The sequence below is a fragment of the Callorhinus ursinus genome, unplaced genomic scaffold, assembly GCF_003265705.2.
Source record: "Callorhinus ursinus isolate GAN/ISIS: 27379988/994484 unplaced genomic scaffold, GSC_fseal_2.0 scaffold13, whole genome shotgun sequence".
In the NCBI taxonomy this organism is placed as follows: Eukaryota; Metazoa; Chordata; class Mammalia; order Carnivora; family Otariidae; genus Callorhinus; species Callorhinus ursinus.
Window position 1 is genome coordinate 42,608,802 of NW_027397075.1, and position 22,883 is coordinate 42,631,684.

The 22,883-nt window shown below is 48.4% G+C and overlaps 1 protein-coding gene across 2 annotated transcripts in view; it reads right to left on the minus strand.

Moving 5' to 3' along the window:
- CACNA1E (calcium voltage-gated channel subunit alpha1 E) overlaps window positions 1-22,883 on the minus strand; it is a 500,959-nt gene that overhangs the window by 16,788 nt on the left and 461,288 nt on the right. For both annotated transcript variants that reach the window (XM_073900155.1, XM_073900154.1), the window contains 9 exons: window positions 21,705-21,770; window positions 17,668-17,759; window positions 16,925-17,090; window positions 12,387-12,514; window positions 7,122-7,218; window positions 4,920-5,025; window positions 3,953-4,060; window positions 3,281-3,381; window positions 2,910-3,016 (listed from right to left, as the gene is read on the minus strand). In XM_073900155.1, coding sequence (XP_073756256.1) covers window positions 2,910-3,016; window positions 3,281-3,381; window positions 3,953-4,060; window positions 4,920-5,025; window positions 7,122-7,218; window positions 12,387-12,514; window positions 16,925-17,090; window positions 17,668-17,759; window positions 21,705-21,770 — 971 coding nt within the window. The remainder of the gene's footprint in view (window positions 1-2,909; window positions 3,017-3,280; window positions 3,382-3,952; window positions 4,061-4,919; window positions 5,026-7,121; window positions 7,219-12,386; window positions 12,515-16,924; window positions 17,091-17,667; window positions 17,760-21,704; window positions 21,771-22,883) is intronic.

Sequence of the window (22,883 nt, forward strand, 5' to 3'; positions counted from 1 at the left end):
ATAATCCATAGGCACAATCTTACCTTGACTGGGATCACAGGGAGGGATCTGAAGAGTGGAGAGTCACCCCACCTGTCCCCTTGCTGCCAGGAGGATGTTTGCTGAATTTTCACAGCTGATACAGAGCGATCTGATATTTAAATGACCTGCTTACATGCCAGTCCCCTTCCTCAGTGTGCCTTCTCCTGAGAATCACTGGGGGCAAGATGGACACTGCTCTCTGAGTCACCAGAGAATCCCCAATGGGGAGAGAGGACACTTGGGATCACTGAACAACCTCCTAGAGTTGAATAACTTGAAGTGAGAGTGACTTCCTCCTTTAAAAACCGTGTCTGGATTCTCATTTTTAGGATAAAGTCTGGAACACGGCCTCTCCTGATCTGGTTCCTACCCTGCCTGCTTTCTCATGCCCTTTACCTCCTGCTCCTGAATTTCAGACACACGGGACTCTCTTAGTTCACTGAATGGGCCCGCCTGGCTTCTCTCTGCCTCAAGACGTTAACACAGGCTGTTCCCAGAGAGCAGAGTGCTTCTCCCCAACTCCCCTGCCCTTGGCAAACTTTTTTCATGTTATTTTTAATTCATCCTTCAAAATTCACTCTGTTCAGGAAATGCTCTCTGATCTCTCCCTACTGCCAGAATGGAGGTGGACTCAGATTACGCCACACTGTTTTCCTCCTAGTACAAATCACTGAAAATGACAACTTTTCTGCTTTCCAATAATTCTGTTTCATGACTGGCTTTCCACCAAGTATAAGCTCAGGGAGGGCAGAAGGTCCTGAGGACCTCTACCTCTGAACCCCTTTCAGGAAGTGTGCCAACATCCACCCAAAGCCTTATGCTGGAAACTTGTGGGTCATCTTTGATTTTTTTTCCCCCTCCTTCACTCCCTGAGGCAAATCAATCACCACATCCCATCCAGTCTCCCTCCTGATAATATTTCAAGTCTGAGCATCTCTCCCCATCTCCATCCTGTTAGTCCAAGCCACAGTCATTAATAATTCACACAATTGCCGTCACATACTAAAAGCAGTTCAAACTGTTCCATTCTGATACAAGTCCACATTGGTTTCAAGAATCGTCTCTGAAAAGCCCAAGTCTGATCATGTCACACTGATGAGTAAAACGCCATGATCCTTAGATAAACCCTCACTCCTGTATCCTGTTTATAATGCTTCCCCGTGCTGGCCCTGATGGAGCTCATCACCTCAGCTCCAGCCATCCTGACAGTTTTCAGGTTCCTGAGGCTTCTCCCCTTTCCCCCCACTCTCTTTGAAGACCCTATCTTTGAGTCTCCTTAAATGTTATTTCCACAGGGAGGCCTCCCCACACCCTAGAACCGTTGTGTTGCTTCTCTTCTGTGGTATCACACGAGGCTACCCTTCTGCATTTTAACCTTCATCACTTTTGTAATTTCTTTCTCAATATTTATCTCCATGGGGGCCGTGATCATGTTGACTGATAACTCCCCAGTGCCTGAGCCAGCTCTTCTCTCATAGGGGGTTTTAATAAATATTGGTCAAATCAAGGAGTAAAAGTATCAATAAACACAGGGAGGAGTTGGACTGATGCTGTAGTAGGAGTTAAATATGGCAAATTGTTGGGGTGAGAGAGATCTAGGTGGAGGGGTGTCCTCTCTTTCTAAGCAAGGCCCTTGAAAGACCCTGTACTTCCCCTGGGAAGATTCCACAGCTCCAGTCATACCCGCTTCCTGCACAGACCAAAGGCAGACTTCTGGTTTTCTGTAGACAGGAGAATCCATACCTTGCTATTTTATCACATCAAATATCTGTAAAAATGAATAGCCTTGGTCATGATGTTGGTCCTTTGCTTCTCTTGCAAATGTGTTGGATTAAGACCTCTGAAATCAATGCTTTTCAAAAATAGGTGTCCAGCATCACAGGCTTAAAGGAATTGGTGGTGTGAGAAACTCCAAATGGCATTCTGACAGAGGTCTCATTCCCAAGCCTTGATTTCATTCCCCTGATAATTACTGAGGTTGTGGTATTTAATGATTATCAGCTCCACGAGAACGAAGACCGGGTTAAACCCAACTGCAAAAACTCACTCACCTTGGGCAGAGAGATTCCTGCCCTTTTGGAACTTGGACATGCTTGCTGATGTAAAGAAGTTCAGGTTATAATGAGATATGTCTGCTATAGTAAATCATGTATGACTAACGACCAAGTGGGGGGCTAGGGCTTGCAACTCAGAAGAATTGGCAAATTCCTTAACTGAGGCTTTGTTTCCGCTTCCAATATATATATATTTTTTCCTGATCTAAGGTTCCTTTTGTTCATTACAGGTAACAGTGTAGTGGGAATACTCTGGAGTTAGGAATAACAAACTTAACTTCCAGTTCAGCTTCCTACTAGCCACATGGCTGTGGGTAACTTATTTAGTCCCCAGTTTCTTTTTTTTTTTTTTTTAATTTTTTTCTTTTTAGATTTTATTTATTTATTTGAGAGAGAGAGAGAGAGAGAGACAGAGATAGTGAGAGACAGCACAAGTGGGGAGGAGAGGGAGAAGCAGGCTCCCTGCAGAGCAAGGAGCCCGATGCGGGGCTCGATCCCAGGACCCCGGGATCATGACCTGAGCCGAAAGCAGTCGCTTAACCGACTGAGCCACCCAGGCGCCCCATAGTCCCCAGTTTCTTATTTGTAGAGCAAAGACATGAACGTATGCCCTTCTTCCTTTGTCCATTCACTCTCTCTCAAGCTGGCCCCAGGACCGAACATGCTATTCCCCCCACTGAATAACCATTTTAAAATAAAAACTGTTGTCTTCTCAAACTCAGAGAAAGGATCACTTGGCTCAGACTATTATTTCCTGGGCATTTCTGGGCCTGCACAATGGTGCTGGTGATCGGATGCAAGCAGGACGGCTGTGGAGTCCTTGGTTATACTCACAGGCCTGAAACAGGGTCCTGCTGGAGATAGGGCAGGGCTTTGGCATTGGCAATGATCTCCTGAGGCAGAGATGAGGGCTCCATGCGCTGGAACATGGGTGCATTTTTCTGTGTTAAAAGCAGGAAGGAGGAATTCATGTGATGGTGGGGTCTACCAGCTGGGGAGCGGGGGATACCATTCACTTGGGTAAGATAGGATCATGCCTGATCCTCCGATCTCCTGGGTTTCTAATCCCCAACATTAGAATGTTCCTGGGCCCTGCACCCCGGCCTCTGCTTCTGAGCCCCACAGAGGCGCAGGCCTGGCCCTAGAGGGGCCCTCCTGTGACTCCTCATGGTCCACCCACTTCCCCTGCTGTCAGTGACCCTCACCTGTTCCTCCAGCTGCTGTCTCTGCTTCTTCACCTTACTCTGTTTATAGTAGTCCATGATCATCATTGCTGCATAGATTTTGCCCACAGTCAGGTCAGAGGCTAGAACCACAAAGGTGGCATGGGAGGGAACAGGGAGAAGACAGGTGGCAGAGAGTGAGGACACCTCACAAGCCTCCCCACTCTCTGAAGCAGGTTTGCTCCCTCAGCCACCCATCTAGCCAACATTTATGGAGAGCTCCACGTGTGCGGGACCCTGGGGATACCAAGTGATGAGGTCCCAGATCTGCCTTCAGGGAGCTTCCATCACCACCCAGTGAGGGTAAGGATACTGATGAGAAACCACATATGAGAAAGCATCACCTCCACTGGTCTAGATTCCCATGTCCAAGTCACAGCACCCTTATTGCCAATGCGTGAGGGTTTGCTGGACACTACTACAGGCAGGGAGAGGGCTATATGCCCAAGAAGTTTCGCCCACAACTACAGTGACCTATCTTGAAAAAATGTTTTCAGTGCATGCAAAGGGATTAAGAAGTGGGGGATTTGGGTTTCCTACGGATAAAAGAGCAACCTTTCTTTATCTCCTTGATCACTTCCCATTCTCCCAAAAGACGTGACCGTGGCATGCTGAGCCCACAGTGACAACACTACCCAGGAGGAGACCCCACACCTTTGGGCATGGGCACAAGCAGATCTAGCATCTTCTGGGACAGGTGAGGCCAGATGGCCAGGGTCTCTTTTTGCAGCTCCGAGTCTAGCTGCTGCCTGTCTGCACCACCTAGAAGATAAATTTTCATAAATAGAACAGACACACAAACACCAAGGACTGAGGGAGTGGGTCGGGGGGGTGGGAGCTGAATCAGCATGGCACCTCATATTCTCAGAGGAAGTCTTGGCACTTAGTGACAGTGGATCTTGTAATACCAGGTCTTTCTGCTGAAGAAGCAGACCACATTTTGGCTCCCATTTTTAGTGACTCAGGGATATCCTGCCACAGATCTGAGGCCCCGAGACCAAGAGCAGCTTCCTCATTCATTAGAAACACCTCCCGGGTGCTTAATATATCAGAGGGAAAAATGAAAAGAGCCATAAGGAGCCTCCCCTGCCTCATGAGATGTACATTAATTCTTCCAGCGACTCTGACTCCATAGCCTGAGTGACCTGATTTTAAAAAGGATTTGGAACAGGCAAGAGCAGGAAGGCTGGAGGTGCATCTGGAAGCAGTAAACTTTTCCTCTCCTGAATCACTGAATCAGAAACGGAGAGGAGCAAAGTGCTGCCCCAACAGCCCCTGCCACGGACCTTCCAGGGCATTAGAGATGATACCACATAAGAAAAAAAGGGCAGAATCAAAAGTCCTTCGTTCAATAAGCAAAGACTTCTGTGGGCCTACCCTGTGCCAGACAACGAAGCTCGCAGGCTGGTAGAGCTGAAAGGAGCCTTAGGGATTATCAAACCATTCATTCTTCCAGGAAGAAATGGCAAACATTAGAGTTACCGAGTCAGAGGTGAAACTAGGACCCTACAGAGCTGATTTCCACATCACGGCGCTGTCAGATGGAGGCAAGTTCGAAATCTCCAGCCTGTGCCACCTCGGGTGAGTTGTTGCAGAATCCCGTTTTCCCTCCCCAGCTCACCTTTGGCGATTTTGATGTCCAGAGCTGTCCGGATCAGAGCCATAAGTGTGGAGGTGAAGTGGACTGTCATGTCCTCAGCTACTGGCATATTCATCAGGACCAACCTCTGTGCAAAAGAGAGAAAAGAAACAGCAGGAGGAAAAAAAAAATATCGACAGAAACCTTGGTGAGAAGAGAAGAGAAGTACAGGGGTCAAATGCAGAGACAAAAAAGAAGGGCAAGGATTCCCTGTCCCCGGTCCCACCCCCTCTCTCTGCTTCTCACTTCAGCCTCATTCGCTGCTATGTAGTTAGGTAGTTTTTCCTAGGGGGGGTCGCCGAATTCCAAAAGAAGGGGGGCTAGTCATTCTGCAGGACTCCTCCACGGTCCTAAGAACGTCTTTCATAGCGACGGAAAGTGATTTTTTTAAAAGAAGCGGCTCAGAGAAAAGAGTCAGCTCTGGGAGGTGACTCCATTCCCTGATTCAAGGCTGCTCTCTGTTTCCCCTTGTCCCACGGATACCCCCAAAACTCACATGGAAAGAGAGTGACAGGGGAGATTTCGCTTTGCTTATCTGACTTGAAAGATGCATCCTGATGCCCCCTTTTTGAGTCTTTAAAAGGTGAAATTTGCCAGCACATGGTTAAACATGCATAAGTCCAACTTATCCAAAGGATGAGGTGGAACAGGATGGAAAAGAGTGCAAACAGGGTCTCGGGGAAGAAGGCTGCAGAGCGCAGAGGAGGGAGAATGAGAGAAGGATGACCAAGGCAGGAGCAGAGTGGGCAGGCCTTGTTCCCCTCACCCGAAGGAAGGGATCAAACTGAAATGGCCAAATCCACTTTCCAGAGAGTATCTTGCTTTTGGAATCCTTTAACGTTTCCTCCAGGCTCCACACCCCCTCTCCCCCCAAGCTTCATCCCAGAAATTCAAGGAACTCAATGCCATGTCCCACCACCTGGTCCTTTTGGATGTGGCCATCATGAGCAAAAAGGATGCCAGCCCATAAGCTGCGCATGAAGAGCCATGTCCTGGACCTGAAACGGCCCTGTTCCAAGGAGATGCTCTCTGGAGCCATACAACTTGGAGGTAGAAGCAGCTAGAAGGTCCTCTGGCAGAACCACCAGCCTAGCAGGGAGGGATGTGTCTCTTCCCAAGGCAGGATCTCTAGTGCTCCGTTGGAACATCTCACCTAATGTGATTCCACAGACGTGGTGTCTTGAGAGTGTAAAGTCAGTTTCTTGTTTGTACCTGAGTGCCATCTCTCTCCCACTTCCTTAAGCTTCTAGACAAGTGGCAACATTGCTGGGGTGCCTTCCTAGATGAAAGAGCTCCGGAGTGCTGGGTCAGTCTAAACACCCCACAGTAACTATTACTAACAGGTGGAGAAGAAAATCAGGCCCCAAAGCTCTGAGTACCCTGATGGCAGGTGACTTCCAATACACAACACTGCTCTGAGCAAGCCGTGGGGAATCCACCCTTGACTCCAGGGCCAGCCCCCATCATCAGTCATGCCAAGAAAGCAAATCTAATGCTGAGGGCAACTTGTGCCCACTGTCACCTTTTCCCTTGTACTGACAAGAGAGCCTGGCAGCTGGGCTGATGGGGGGAGGGGGCTGGATCCTTCCTCATGTATCACAGAGATCATGTTGTTCTTTTTTTTCCTGATACCTAGAAGGAACCATGCCACAGTTCCTTCCTATGTCAAAGAAGAAGAAATTTGTTAAGGATTTTCCCCTCTCCTAAAAATTTCTTGAACCATGTTTAGACAAATTTCTGCATTTATTTCCTTAGCTTATCTAATTGAAGATTTTTTTTTTTTTTTATAGGCTCTGATCTCAGTTTCACTGTAGGCTTCCTTCTTGCCCATATACGCTATCCTGCCGGCCACCTCTGCCTCCTCTGAGGAAACACGTTACTTAACACTTCCTTTCCGGTACTCTCTGGTAATCTGGTCATTCATGAGAAGCCACACGCTTATAGAAACACAGAATCACACATAAAACGCCCCATGGTGAAGAGTCTTGCCAAGCATGCTTTGTATTGTTCTAGGACTCCATACTTCCAGGAACCTTCCTTGCCCTTCGATCTCATTGTTTCTTTCCCCCTTGGTTCCCTCCTCCACCTCCCCAGCCCAGCTTCCTCCCCATATTCTGGCCTCCCCACAGCTGGGTCCCGTTTCCTGTTGGTCTCTAGCCCAGAATAAAGGAAGGGGTGGTCTACCTTATATGCCACTTTGGAGGGACATCTCTTGCCGAGGCCTAGCGGTGGTGACATGAGAGTCAGCATTTCATACATCTCAGTGTAATGGATGCGGCCACTGCTCATGGAGGGGTGGTAAGTGGGGGTGGGGTGGGTTGGAGGGGCAGGGAGGGTGGCAGGGAAAGGAACAGGAAGTGGGGAGAAGGATGCAGACCGGGAGGAGAGGAGAACAGGCATTCCCAGAGAGCCAAAACAAAATAATACAGAAAACAGAAGAGAAACAAAACAAAATGGACAAACAGAAAAAGAATAGGAAACCTGTTAATCAAGGCAAATCGTACGTGTGACTCCATCCTGGTGCGGATTTATATCACGCCCCACACAGACCCGGGAACATTAGTGGCAACACCGTGGCCCCTCTGACTCTAGAGCGCAGTCGTGGGGACTCAGTTTTCTCCTCCTGGACGATCAGGACCCTACTTGGCTGTTCACTCTATCCATCCCCCATTCACCGCAAGCCTGTTTGCAATTCCCAGGGCTGTGTGCGCGCGGTATAAAACGGATAGACGGTGCTCCAGCCACGGGTTAGGATTTCTGGCCCCTGCCGGGATGGGGCCCCCGACCTGGGAGTCGGGCCTTTCTCCTCCTCTCAACCCACAGGCGGAACGTCGTGTATCCCCCTCTGTGGTGTGTGTGCAGCAGGAGGCGGCAACTTGCACTCAAAGTGGTGGGCTGCTTTTCCGCGTCGGCCGGCCCCGTTGCTTCCACCTGGCTCTGTGGGGAAGAGTGCTCTTTACTCCTGGCATGCCCCGGGGCAATGGCATGCTGGGGACGGAAGAAACCAAACCAGGAGGAGGAAGAGCATCTCGCATGCCATGCTGCCCTCCCGGCTCTCCCCACATGCGGCTGCAGGTTTCACGGGGGTGCAGTTTAAAGAGTCTCAGCAGAGGCAGCTGTTTGGCCCCCGGGGTACGGGAGTCACTGTGTCGCCACCCCCAAGCCAGCTCCTTCCCGTTGCTCACGCTGGCATCTTCCTGGGCCTACGTCTTCTGCCAGCTGCCGGACCGTGCTATGCCCAGAGAGCCCGCCCTTCCCTCCTGCAGTGCCAGGAGGGGCTTCCTTATCTAGCGGGCTTGGCCTTGGACGGCGGCTTGGCAGAGCCACTCCTGCTCGAGTTCCCAGGGTCTGGCAGAGTTGCAGAGGGCGTCCCACGTGACCCTGAACAACGTCCTTGGTCTCGCAAACAAGCAGCGATGCGGCAGTTATGACAGGCCCCTTGGTCCCCTCGGCAATATCCAGAGGACCCTAAGGCAAGGCATCTGCTCAGGAGCCCTCCGTCACCTACAAAGACCTTCCCAGACCCCTGCAGCTACTGCGTTCTTCCACACCCCCCCGAGGCTACCCCATCCTACCGCTCTGCCCTTGAGCTCCGATTCTTTATGGCTTCTCACCTCCTTTCTATCCTCGAGCTTTTACGATCGCTTCTGGCCAGACTCTCCAGGAGCTGGAGGACGCGCAGAGGTAGGGCTGACTAGGATCACACTTGGCTACTTTACACATGGGAGGATGGTGCTACTTCTACCAAAAAGAGGCTCTCTGTTCTCCGGTGAAGGGAAACCAGCAAAGATGTCCGAGTTCTCTGGAGGACAGAGAGGTCCCTCTGGTGAAAGCTACAGGTTAAGGTGGAGTGGGGAGAGAGACCGAGTGTGTGTGAGTGTGTGTGTGGCTGTGTGTGCATACACACGTGACTGAGTGTGCGCACGTGCTGAACAGTGAGAGAGGTCACCTCAGCCTTCTGTATGAAGCCCTTTTTTTCTGCCTCCCTGCCCCGCCCCCCACCATGTGCCCTTCTTCCTTATGTAACAGCTGCTGGTTCTGGGAGGGTTTGGACCTCTTTAAACTCAAAGGAAAGCAACATGAAGGTTCCCTCATGTGGCGCAGTGGTGGTGGAGCAGAACGGACAGGAGGGTTGGAGGTTGCACCCCACAGCCGGGCACGGCTGGGGACTGGGAGGCCAACCTTGCAAGCCACCCTGTAGGGGCAGTTCTTTCCCAGGCCCAGAGGCGGTGAGATCACCCGCACTAATTTGTACATATCCTTATACGGGATCCTGCCGCTGCAAAGGAAGCACAGGTGGGTTAATAGAGGACACTCAGAAAAGGGTGGGAAAGACATGACAATTTAGCCATGAAGCTGATGGCCGGAAGAAGAAGAGCAGCTTTTTTTTTTCCCCCCCCTGGGACCCAGCAAAGCCAGGCCAGGACAGACTGAGAACAGTAAGCATCAGAGAACCACCACCTTGCTGAACTGCACTGCCCCCGGTTGTCGAAGGAAATCAGAGCCTGTCCAGCGCCCGAGGGACTGCCAAATGGCCCAGAGCCCCCCCCAAGACACCTGTCTGGCCCATGCTCAGCCAGATGCAGAAAATGGACACTGGCTCGAGCCAGGCTTCAGAGAACAGAGCTTGAGAGTTCAGGACGGCCTCTGACAGCTGTCAGAGCAGATGCCAGGCTGCCATGAAGTGGGCTGCCCAACGGTATGCTTTTCACAGAGACCAATTACAGCCAGTCACTCAGACCCGCCCTGTCAGGGACAGTGGGAAGTCAGCATTTCTCTGCGGACAGAGAGAGACGAATTTCCCGTTAGGCTAATTAGCAAGGAGCACGGTTAGCACAAGGGAATTGGCAAAGGGCTTTGCTTCTCAGGGCAGCAGATTGTTCCCAAGTTCAGCTTGGGCAAGCTCTGCTCTCCTCAGTGGGGAGCCTGCCTGGATCTGTGCTCAGGGGCCTGGGAGGGAGCTGTGGACATTCTCCCTCCAGCTCTGCTCCTGCCAGCCAGCCCACAGGCAGGCAGCCTGGTCAGATCCAGCCAGAATTCCAGGAACAATGTGACCTATCTTACCACCCTTCTATCAAGGGCCGGCTAGGGAATCCTGGCTTTCTGCGGGAAGGACAGAATCAACAACGGATTCATTTTCAGGGGCTAAAGCATCTGCCCTGTCAGAGACCAAAACAAGGAAGCAACCTCCTGGTCCCGGGATGGACCATGGTTTCTACCTGAAATTATGAACCTACATGTCCACCTCTGGGCATCCGGTCCTTGCCAGCAGCCATGTGAGGCTTGGTCCCAGCTTTACTCTTTCTAGTCTTTTCTTGATGTTGGTGTTAATTCCTCCTCTTTTTCTAAATAGCAGCTCATCAGTACTTCAAGTCTCTTGATTCTTGAGAGGAAGTTCAATTAACCATTTGCTCTTTGTTTCTTGAGATTGGGATGTGGGTGGGTTCGTACTGCCTATCAGCTGGTATTCTCTGCATCCTGTATCAGTTGGCCAAGACATTGGTGGGTGGGTTCGTACTGCCTATAAGCTGGTATTCTCTGCATCCTGTATCAGTTGGCCAAGACATTATCCCTGATAGCGCTTCCCCCCGCATCTCAAAGAGAAGACCAATGAAACTCTAACCAGCCTGTTATGCTGTGAATTTTGAAGCAGAAGGGGTTCTCCTTTCTATTTTTGCTCTCTCATAGCTCTTCGATCTAAGTCTCATGATTTTTTTTTTTTTTAAGTTCTCATGGAATTCTTTCTTCCCAGCAGCTGGAATGAGTGGGGAGGAGCATGTTTAATGCACAAGGTTTTCGGGTCCCAAGATAACACGAAAGCCAGAGACACCTGAGTGAGGCTAGGTGAGCAATGGACTCTTCTACAAGCAGTTCTCCTCTCTCAGGGGAGTGAAGACATCCCTTCTCAGGCTCCCCATCTCATGGCCATCCATGCTTTTCAAACCAATGTTCCATCATTTCTGGTTGCTTTCCCATATGGTTACTATCAGTTGTAACAACAGTTACATACATGACCTAATATAAGCCACACAGCCACCCTTCAAGGTAGGCAGGGCATCATTAGCACCATTTTACAGATGAGGAGGCTTAGCGTGGTTAGGTGACTTGTCCAAGGCCACAGGGCCAGTTCGATGCAGGCCCTGCCTACATTCCCTCTAACACCACCCGTGGCTTTCTAAGCAGCCTATCTACCAGAAAGTAGACCCAGAAAGTAACACCATTGCTCAGCCATTTGTAACAGGAATGGATTTGGAGAACTCTGTGCCCTAAGTCACTAGTAATTATTGAGGGGAAGAGGAATTCTGATTCACTCTTCCAACGCTTGACCCAAGTTCAACAGCCTCACAGGAGGGTAGATTTTAGGAAAAGTCTCGGATTATGAAGGGGCTCCAGGTGGAAGCAACGTGGGCCACTCCTGGGAAGGATGGCATTTTTTGTAGTATTTTTAGAAGGGGACCAAAATGGGTAGATTGGTGAGGTAAGATCCTAAAGTTCAATGACATGGGACAGAAAAGTTCCTGTGGAGTGAGTGCTCCCAGAATGGTCACCCTGTCCTCAACCATGAGGGGCCAAATTGCTGCCTTTGCGCTCTAAAGCAGGGATCCACAAATTTTTTTTCTGTAAAGGGTCAGGTAATATTTCTGATTTTGAGGGTCACACTGTCTTTGTCACAACTACACAGCTCTGCCTTATAGTGTGAAAGCTGCCATAGACGATGCATCAATGAATGGGTCTGGCTGTGTTCTAATAAAGCTTTATTTACAAAAACAGCCAGCGGACCATGTTTGGCCCTGAGGCTGTAGTTTGCCAACCCCTGCTCGAAAGCCCAGAAGGCACATCACTTGAGAAATATGGAACAGTGAAAGAAATCTGGGGAGGTTATTCATGCTAATTCCTGCCATGTAATTCAATTCTATGCAATAAAAATCCTCAAGTGTTACTTGCTCGGTTTTTAACATAATTTCAGTTATCTCAAACAGTATCTTTTGAGAGGGATGAGAGAGACAAAATGCTGTTGTCACTGACCACGATGGCCAGATGTTCAACTGACCCAGAAAACCCTTGTCAACCCACCCCCCCTCCCCGCTCTGGTGACTCAAAGGAGTCCACTAACCATTGGCAGGGGTAAAAAAGAAAAAGATTATGGGAAGCCCCTCTGGCAGTTGAAACCAACCATTCTGAGGTAGAGACTGTGTGATGAGATCGGCAAAGAAAAGGAAAGCCTGTCACAGAAGGAATGAGAGGGGAAACGAAGATAAAGAAGCTATGTTTTTGATGACTGGCCTGATACCAGAGCCAATCTGAGGGCCTGGGCTCTCCCACAGGCCACGACTGAGAGGAATCTCCTCTCCTTCTGTAACAGGCAGACATCCGGTTCCAACCCCTTCCTTGGGAACTCCAGAGGTCCTTGTTACGGGCCCCACTGGGATGGCTGGGAGGCCTACGCACCATGCAGCTCTGTCATATTCTGCCCAGACACGGACAAACTCATCCAAGTGGTGAGGCCCTAAGATGGAGGAGTCCCGAGTCAGGTACTCAAAGTTGTCCATGATGACGGCCACGAACAGGTTGAGCATCTGGAGGGCAAGGGGGAGAAGTGGAGTTAGGGGAAACCTAACGTAGGAAAATGGGCTTCAAGGCAAATCAAGGAATTCAAAAGTTTGTGAGGCCGAAGATCCTAGCTAAAGCACTGCTGATCTTGCTGAATGCAACATGTTTTCGTCATGATTTCCACACATTTCATTGTGTGAGCTTTATTACTTCACTCTTCAGTGCCATTTTATATTTGCAAAGAATTCCACAAAAAGTCACTTTCTTATCTGTTCAATTAATTTAATTGATGTGCAGCAGAGGGAGCAGCAACAGTGACAGCATTCTCAAAGTCAAGGCCTGACACCAACCTTCCCTTCTAGCTTCCCCTGTCCCTGCCCCTAGTTCCACAAAAGGAGCCATCAAGAGACCTGGGGAGGTGCTTTAGAGCTCACCGCATGGCTTACTATGTGATCACTTGGAAGCTGTCCATGCCCCTCAGTGGCTTCCAAAACCCTGTTCTCTCACTTATTTGCTCAACAACATTTCTTGTGCACCCACTGTGTTGCAGAGATCCAGACGCTAAGGAGGGGAAATAAGAAAGGGGCTGTCCAGAGATACGTTCCTATGCCTCGCACATTGCTTAAAACACAGCAAGCCTTCACTAGATACTGTTACTTGAATATTCTTAAAGACTTAGTATTTAGCAGAGACTGTGATGTATCAGGAACATACAAATGCTATAAATCTTTTTAGGAGCCATCAAAGAAATGTACACAGGTTACACTGGGATCAGAAAGGAGTATGGATGTGAATTTCATATAATTTCCAGTTCATGAAATATCATCCATCTTTTGACTTTTTCCATAACCATTTAAGAATGTAAAACCCATTGGTAGCTCAGGGGCCATACAAAAAGAGGTGGCAAACTGGATTTGGCCCTTGAGCTACAGTTTGCTCATTTCTGGTCTAAATTACGAGGAAGCAACAGAATCCACCAAAAGGGTTTATACTAGGAGAGAGACAGAGGTGTGTTTCATCCAGAAAGAACCCTTGGGAGCAGTGTGGCGGAGGGTGCCCAGGAGACCTGTGGGGAGAATTTTGCGGTGCTCCTGGACCAACCCCGTGGCAGGATAGCAGTGGCAACAGTCGAGAATCAAATGACATGGAACTGACAGAACTTGAGCACCCGGGAACACACACTGTTGTTGCTTCTTGGCTGCCGAGTGCTCATTTATTGTGCATCTGGTCTCTTGGGGACCCCACCCTATTCCCAGTTAACATGGTTCAATGGGGCACCACCTGTGACCCGGGCCTCAGCCAGTCACTGAATCCCATTTCCCTGGGTCATAGTGATTGGTGATCCAATCACAGCCAATAAAATGGTATTGGACCTTCCGGGCAATAGACTTGTTCTTCCCTGTCAGTCTTGAATGTGTGAGGATTGGGGTCTGGAACTGCTGCGACCACCATCTTGGCGCCACAGGTTGGGGTGTTTGAGGAAAGAGCTCTCATGGAGGAGCCTGGAGGAAGAGGTCATACACAGAGAAAGGAACCTACTTATGCCCCCCGTGCCCCAGGACTTTTCATTTATATGTGCCTATAAAATCCCTTTCCACTTAGGCCAGATGGAGCTGGGCCTTCTGTCACTCCGGAGTAAGAGTCCTGCCTGAGAGACACAACTGGCTGATGGGGTGAGAGTAGACTCTGTTGGTTCCCAGGTGGATGGAGGTGCCAGATGTGCAGGTGGCACAGAAGATAAGGAGAAAGTCAGGTGTCTAGGTGGCTCTGTTGGTTAAGTGTCTGCCTTTGGCTCAGGTCATGATCCCGGAGTCCTGGGATTGAGTCCTGCATTGAGCTCCCTGCTCCGCGGGGGGTCTGCTTCTCCCTCTGCCCCTCACCCCACTCTCATGCTCTCACTCTCAAATAAAAATCTCTTTAAAAATAAAGATAAGGAGAAAGTCTGGAGACAGGACGTGGTTGGAGTCTTCTCTGAGAGTCTTTATGCAGAGCCTGCAGCCTGCATCCTAACAACCCATCTCATTACTGCCTGCCTGCCTTCCTCCGTCCCGCCACGTATATCCAAAGAGGATATATGCGGATGCCTGGAGGTCTGGCCCCTGGAGGTGGTGTCTGGGGTGCTAAGCACTCTGTAGAGCCACCATAACAAGCCTGGACTGCCTTCCTTCGGACCTCACTGGTGTGTGAGGGAAATAAACCTCCCTATTGGTTAAGCCGCTGTTATTTGGGGAGTTCTGTTTCATGCCACTGAACCTCATCCCAGCATGGGCCGGGTCTTTCTTTCTGTCGCTGACATTGGAGCCACAGTGAATTGTTCAATCACTGCCTGGGTTCTAAAAGGGTTTCCACGTATCCACACATGTGTTTTACACGCCTTTCAAGGTACTTATTACTAATGTTAACAAAATCATTGCTTTACATTTGTATAGTCTTTCATAGTGTGGTGTGCACGCTCAAAGTGATAAATTTGTTTTAACGCTGCTCTAACCTCGTGAGGCAGACTTAATTGCCATCAGCCCTTCGAGGACACAAGTGCTTCCTGGACACATTTGTATTCTCAGCTCCAAGCATGCGGCCTGGCACATCGCAGCGTATCAGTAAATCTTTCTGGAGTGGTTGGTTTGAGCGAAGAAGCTGTGTGACTCGCCCAAGGTCACAAAGTCAATCTCTCAGAGGGCCAAGATTCGAAAGCACATCGGATCATACTGAATATAGCCTCTTTAAAAATAACATGAATGTGAATTATGCAGCACCCTCTATCTCATAATTCTAAAAGTACCTTTTTAGTCTCTAATGAATTTTCCAGTTATATCTTTGGTTTCTTTTAAAATATTTATTATTAAACACTTACACCATGGAGGATAAAACCAAGCTGCCCACATGCCCTTCTATATGCTCCTCCACATCACCCTACAACAGCCCCATCAACAAGCACCGGCACCCGTGGGCCTTCCTCCCTTTGCCTCTGGTTGACAGAGAGACTGTAACCCACTCACAGCTTCACCCCCGTGCTTCTAAGATGCTGTTTTGTGTTCTTTTTTTTTCACTGAAAAACCTTTCATACCCACAAGAAGGGAGTGTATTAAAAACACATGTACCCGTTCACCATGCAAATAATACTCTTATTATCAAGTCATTTTTCCTCTCATTTACAGAAGCTACAAAAGGGAAAGTGTGTGACCATACTAGGACAGCAGCAAAGCCAAGACCACAACATAGGGCTACCTGAGTCTCCAGCTGGCTCACTCCCTGCTGGGTTAACCTGATGGCCACCCTGAAAAGTCTGCCTGCAAGCCACACCAGACTGCTTCTCCACACCAGCGAGCTGGACACATGGCAAATCCCTCGTGATCACTTTAGAGAGGCAGAAATGCTTGGACATGACCTAATTCATTTGGTGATGCACGGCTGCATGCAAAGTTAACCATTTCTCAGTGGCACCGCTTTAGTTTTAGATTTTTTTTTTTAGACTTTTATTTATTTATTTGACAGAGAGAAAGCACAAGTAGGCAGAGAGGCAGACAGAGGGAGAAGCAGGCTCCCCGTTGAGCAGGGAGCCCCACGTGGGGCTCGATCCCAGGACCAGGACCCGAGCTGAAGGCAGATGCTCAACCGAGCCACCCAGGCACCCCTAGTTTTAGATTTTTGTACAGTCAGTGACATGAGCAGTGAAGCCACGCTGAGGGATGTCAGGGTGGCCAAAAACACCAGACCGACAATTTAATAGATCTGGTAGCACCTCGTCTAGGATTGTGCAGGGTAGAGATTTTTAGAGGCCGGGGTGCTGATTCATGCTTTCTCCCAAAGAACGGATTAAGAAGGCACCTAGGGCTTCTCACCATTTTATAAGTAGCCATGCTCCACATATGTCACTCAGTATTTACTAATGCCCAAAGCGATCACTTCCTTTCATGTCTGTCAGGTTGGCCAACTGTTGTCAAATATAGTGACGTGAGTCAAGAGACCGCATCTGTGACACTGTACTTTTTCAGCACTCGAGTCTTATTAATCCTATCACTTTATATTTCTGAGGTACCTCTTCTCAACAGTTTGCAAGGCTCCAAAAGAGAGGTGAGATATTCTTAGCCCTACCTGTAAGATAAAATCCCTCAGGTACAGAGAAGAGAGATGTCCTCTGGGTCACAACAGATTCAACATGAAACTCAATAATCTATTCCCTAAATGCCACTCCACTCCACTCATCATTCCTTCTCACAGCAAACCTTCCCTAGAGGCAACAAAATCTGTTTGGTGGCAGCCATGGGAAGTCACTTGCCCGGGAGTCCGCTAAGCATCCTGGCCTTCAAGAGTTCCTTGGAGGATGGGATGGGGTAGGGTAGGGTAGGGTAGGGTAGGGTAGGGTAGGGTGGGGTAGGGTAGGGTAGTGTAGGGTAGGGCAGGCCACATCTCGAGCCAAGAATGCAGGGTTTGCTCACCAAGAAGGAGCAGAAGAAGATGAAGGAGACAAAGTAAACGTAGGCCAGATCTGTGCCACAGCGCTCATTCTCGTTCTGCCCCGAAGGTGCAGTGGTGTCGGGCTCGCAGCCTTTCTCCCCGAGGCACGACAGCATTATCTCCTGCCAGGCCTCACCTGTGGCACTCCTGAGCCCCGAAGACATTTTGGTTAGTTGTAGCAGGTCTGCATGTCTCAGCCTCTCTTTGGCCCTCCTTCCCAACTCACCCATCCCTCTCTCTTCTCTGTAGGTTTCCTCCCTCTAGTGCTTTCCATCCAGAGATGGGAGCGTGCCAAGGAGGTCTCTCTTGGGCTCTGCCACCTCACCCACTGCTTCTGTCTTTTTGGGAGTGTCTGCTGACAGTGGTAGAGACGGTGGTGGGACTATCTAAGACCCCACGTAAACCTGGCCATCCAGCGTTCCAGCCCTTAAATGGAATCTGACCTGGAGGAACCTGTTGTCACCTTCCCTACTCAGTCCTGCTGCACATAGTCTAAACTTGCAGTTTACAAATTACCTGCTGAGTCAAAAACCTTGAGGAAACTTCCCGTCATCAATGGAGCCATTTTTCAGAGCCATTGCCCCTCCCCAACCCCTGCCTCTACTCCAACTGTGTATCTTAATAGGAGCAGAGCAAGCAGAATAAAGAGACAAATAGGAAAAGGCAGACTAACTGCCTCCCTCGACAAGAGAGCTCCAGCTACAACAGTTATGCATCCAGATACCTGAAGAGTAACATGAGGGACCCAAAGAAACTCCGGAAGTTGTTGTGCCGGTTGATGTGACTCTCCTCATCTAATTTTATGTTTCCAAATACCTTGAAAAGAAAAAAACAACAAAAAACAAAGAGCATTACTGGCTGTGTGATGTGTCTTGTCCTGCACATGAATATTAGATGCACCTGCATCTACTAGGGTTGGCAAATCGCATGGCCCTTCCCAGTGGCTTAATCCTGACACAGACAACTCAAACCCAGACAGGCTGGTGGATCCCACGCTCCCGGCCCGCTGTGAAGAAGTAATTACATTCTCCAGTGCAGCAAAGGGGACCCAGGACCATAGAAGGCAAGATCTTTTTGAAGTCATTCTGCCTGTAGGTAGTTCCTCCCACACCTAATTTGGTCTTTTCATTTCCATGGTACCTGTCACCATGGTACTCAAGCAGTCTGTCAAAGACGTACCCCATCACAGAAGTGCGGGGAAGGAACTACCCCTCTCTTCCTGTCTCAGGTAGTAATGAGGGGGGCATGTGTATTTGCAGAAGATGTGATTTACGGCTTGGGCGGATACTGTCCTGGAATTTGCAAGCAGTGTGGGTCAGAGAGGGGCACCTTGATCTTCCTTGGATATGTTCTTATCCAGAGAGTCAAAGTGAGAAGATCAGTACATCCATAATCCAGAATCCACGAGAACAAAGGCACACAAAGCCAAGTTCTGGCAAAGAGGATGAAGAAAGTCAGGACAACTGGATACTTAAAAAAGGAGAAAGAAAATGAATTTGGGTAGATCTGGCTATAGAAAGAGTTTACTAGCCTGCTGTTGGTTGTTGAGCTCGGAATGTGGTCACCATGCACATTAATGTGAAAAAAGAGGGAAAACTCAGAGATATTTGTCCACAGACAGTGAATAATGTTGAACTCTGAGACCCTAAGTCTCTTCAGATGAGAAGGGCGCCCTTCCAAATGCACTCCCTGCCCTCCCCGCTAACCATGTTTCAGGTGTCAGGATCTAGTCTCACAAGTCAGTATCGGTACTACCGAAGGCCTATAGGTCACTTTCCCAGATATCTGAGACAATTTCCAGCCTATACATGACATGCTTCAGTTTATCTAATATATGCTAAATAGAACACAATTTTCCCCCGAACAGTTTTGAGAATGTGCAATTGAGGAACAATCTCTGCCCCCAGCTATTTTGCTCAAATAACCCCCACTAACACCTGCTTTGGGAATTTGTTCTCAACACTGTTTTTCAAGACCCAAATACTATTTGTCTCTCAGGGAGAATGGAAGTGGCAAGCGAGGCAGCACCAGCAAAGAAAGGAAGGAGAAAGATAAGCAGGTGGAGGGCCCACAAACAGAAGTAGTAGCAATGAAAAAGTCCCCCTTACATTTAGTTCCAGGCACCCAGGAGGAAACTGTCCAACATCCTTGCCTATGTTCACATCACCGTCTCTCCTTTTCACCCTCTTGGTCCAGCATCCACGATTTATCCCTCATTCATCACATCCACAAAACTTACAGTGTTTTTTTTTTCTTTCTACATATGACAGTCATCAGCCATCATTAATTGTCCTCGTTATGATTTTCTCCAATACCTTATCCAGTCATCAGCTGGTTGGAGAGCATGCTGGGGTTTTGCATGAGGCATGTGTCTAACAGTCAAAAAAACTGAAGCTGTTTTGAATCTACTCTAGGTTTCAAGCCAAAAATGTAAAAATGTATATTTATTGTGAAGTCAGTCCTTTTTTTTTTTTTAGCTTTCACTTAGCTCTTGTCCCAAACCAAATTTCTTACACCAAAAGGGCATGAAAAAGAAAGAAGGGATACCAAGACCCACCAGAAAACTTAATGGAAGTACAAGCTTAAATATACTTTCGCTTGGAATCACAGAACTCTGGCACATAAAAGGACCTCTGAAGACACCTATCCAACTCCTCTACTGTATTGGTGAGGGTCGTAAGGCCCCGAGAGGCTCAGTGACTTGACCAAGTTTGTACAGGTGGTCAGTGCAGGAGCTGAGGCTGAAAGCCTCACCTTCTAATGATCTGTGCCCCGGGACTCTTTCCCATACCCAGCAAGTTACTCCTTCCTTCCATCTTCAGATTCCTCTGCAAAGCTCTCTCTTCTTCCAAGATGCCTGTAGAAGTTCAGAATAATGGTTCTTCTCATAGATTCATCCTGTTTCTATTTATATCTTTCCAATGTTGGGATTCTGCCTTTATGTCTTTCTGTTTAAATGGATCCCTCTGCTTTGTTATGACTATACTAGATACAATTTCTCTAGTCACAAGCTAGGTGTCAGCAATGTGCTTGGTGCGGGGTCTCCGTCATGGACCAGGAGGAAGACGGCCATCTAAAGGCAAATCACAGTGGCAAACCCATTTGCGTCCCTGTGTAATGGAAATAGTGCTCTTATTTTTTTGGAAAGAAGTCTCAGGGCAATAAAATATTAGACATTGCAGTAATTTTTAAAGATCACAATTTCATGACTGAACAACTCCCACGTCCCACTGAAGGGTCAAAGAAATACTTGTATTTGCTTGTTGGTAGGAGGAGAGAACATGCAGTACAGTAAGAATATGCGCTGTGTGGCAGACAAAGCTAAATTTAAATCTCAGCTCTCCCACTTACTGAGCCCTTGAGCATGTTATAAGTTACTTAACTACGCTAAGCATCAATGGAGTCAATGAAATCCACCCGTAAACATTTTCACATCACTCCCGAATACGTTAGTCATGGATTGTGTGTGTGCCTGCTGATAGGGAGGAAGGAAGGGGGTAAGAGCACACATTTAGGACAGTGTCTGGAACATCCAGGAATTCAAGTGATGGTAAACAGCCTTATCATCATTATCAGCAATATCAAGAACAGTTGAGTACTGGAGATGGTATTATTCTGGTTTATTTTGATTGATGACGAAAAGGAGGTAAGAGCTATTTTAAGCATGGGCAAAAATTGATTAAGTTTCTATTTGGCTATTCAAGAACATTTAAATTCTAGAATCAAATATTTGAGAGTTAGAAGGGCCTTAATAGACATCATCATGCTGATCAGCAATTTCAGTAGGGATTCCGCTTACAACACAGCCCTGACACCATCATGACATCTCTACTGAAATATCCTCATTGAAGGAGAACTCACTACTTCTCAACCAAATCTCACACTTTTTCACATTTGACATTCGGCTGTCTTTTTGGAGAACAAAAATCTCTCCAGGAATGTGGTTAGAAGATGAATCAAATTAAGAAGTGCTTGCATGAGAGAGGAGCAAAAAGAAGAGACATTTCAGAGATGCTCTGGAAAAAGGCTGCTGACACAGCAAGCCTGGGAGAGGTGCCCAGTGGCCCCAGATGGCAGGTACTATTGACAAGATGGCTGGCAGTCTGAAGGCGGCCAGACTGGCTAAATGCAGGAGACTGCCACTTGGCTAAATTTCCATGCTGGGGTTTAGTCTCCACATCTCCAAGTCAGAAAGTTCGCCTCCCTGAGACAGGCAGACAATCCAGTGTATCCAGCTGGATAGGTTCATGGGATGAGCTGCTGACTGTTTACAGGTGTCCATCTGTCACAGATGAAGTCGCATTAGAAAGATCTTATGGCCTCTTCTGCTCAGTGGGCCTCTGGCTACCCGCATAAATATCCAGGGTGGGAACCTGATCCACTTCTCAACTCCGAAACTGGCAAGGATGTGGTAACCCAAGAGAACTGTCTAGGAGCTGCCTGACCCTTTGAGAGGAATCAGCAGGATCATGGCCCTTGGGTACCCTTAGGATTAGGCAGGCTACTAGGAACCCTGGGAGTTGTTCCCAGTTGTAGGTCTTAGGGCATAAATCTCAGCCATTCAAGACTTAGACACATTTTGTGTTGCTGTATACAAGAGAACAACCATCAGACTTTCTTTTAGGTCTAGCTCAAATATGGGAGATCCTGAGAAATGGATCATCATGGGCCTCACTCTCAATCGTGTGTGCTCGGGCTGGTAAGCCAGTGACAATCTGGGCAACAACTGTCCCCCACCAGGCCCCTGATACATGAGCTCACCTGCATCCCAATGATGGCATAGATGAAGAAAAGCATGGCAATCAGAAGGCAGACATAGGGGAGGGCCTGGAAGGAAAGCAGAGACAGGACCATGAATTCAGAGGCAGATAGCTCCCAGGCTCCACCCCCCACAGTCACCAGCAATACTGGAACTCTTGCCCTGAGGCTGATTTAAATGGGGGCGCTGGGAATCTATTCCCTGGGGCTGTGCTGTTCTAGAGTGCCATAAATTTGCAGATGTTCATGTCCTCTGACAGACAGGTAAGCTGCTGTCTGTGGAGAGGCTTGTCATTTACCTTCTGTCAAGAATATTCACTCACCCAGAAGTATGGCCCAGATCTCCAAGGAGAGCTGAGGAAACTTCCTGGGCTTGGGATGCATCCCACTTTGCATTGCAGAATATTAATAATGTGGACAATTGTGATGCAAATTACACAGTAAGCACCTAGCTTTGGCTCCCAAATTCCTGTATTACCCCTTCCCACTCCCTCACTCAATGCCAAGCCCCTGATGGAGAATCTGGGAGCAAAGTGAACAGGCTGAGTCTCAGTTGTTCACCATTTCGTAGAAGGCACCTTCATCTTCTGAGGTAACATCACTTTCCAGTGTTTAAGCCTCCTGACACTTCATTATGTGTCACGCAAAACTCCAAAAAGCCTTTCAAGTGTAAGCCACTGAAAAACACGGCCATGAAGCCATGCGGCACAAAATTCTATATCGTGCAAGCCAACTGCCATGCTGGGATGATAACATTTCAATAAGGGGGGCAATGGGGCAAGTGAAGGAAATGTAAGGTAGGGAACTGGCCTCTGGCTGGAGGAGGATATAGGGCAATTTGGTTTTAGGGCCAGGGTGGGCTCCGTAATTCTGGGGTGATCTCAGTGCTGACACGGAAACCTCCCTCTCTCCTTTACCACCCAGTAAGTTCCACAGAAGATGATGCAACTATGAGTCTCCACTCTATCTTGACTGTGTGCAGTACAAATCCCAGGAGATCAGCTGAAGGCTTTCAGACTGCAAGGGTAGGGCTTATCAACAGAGCCAACTAAATGAAGAGCCTTGGGAGACTTTTACAACTTGAAAAAAGGATAAAATTAAAATGCAACTGAAAGTTGCCAGGAGAATCCCCTCACTGATAAAGTGCTGACTCCCAAGGTCTGTGAAGAAAAATGGCTGCAT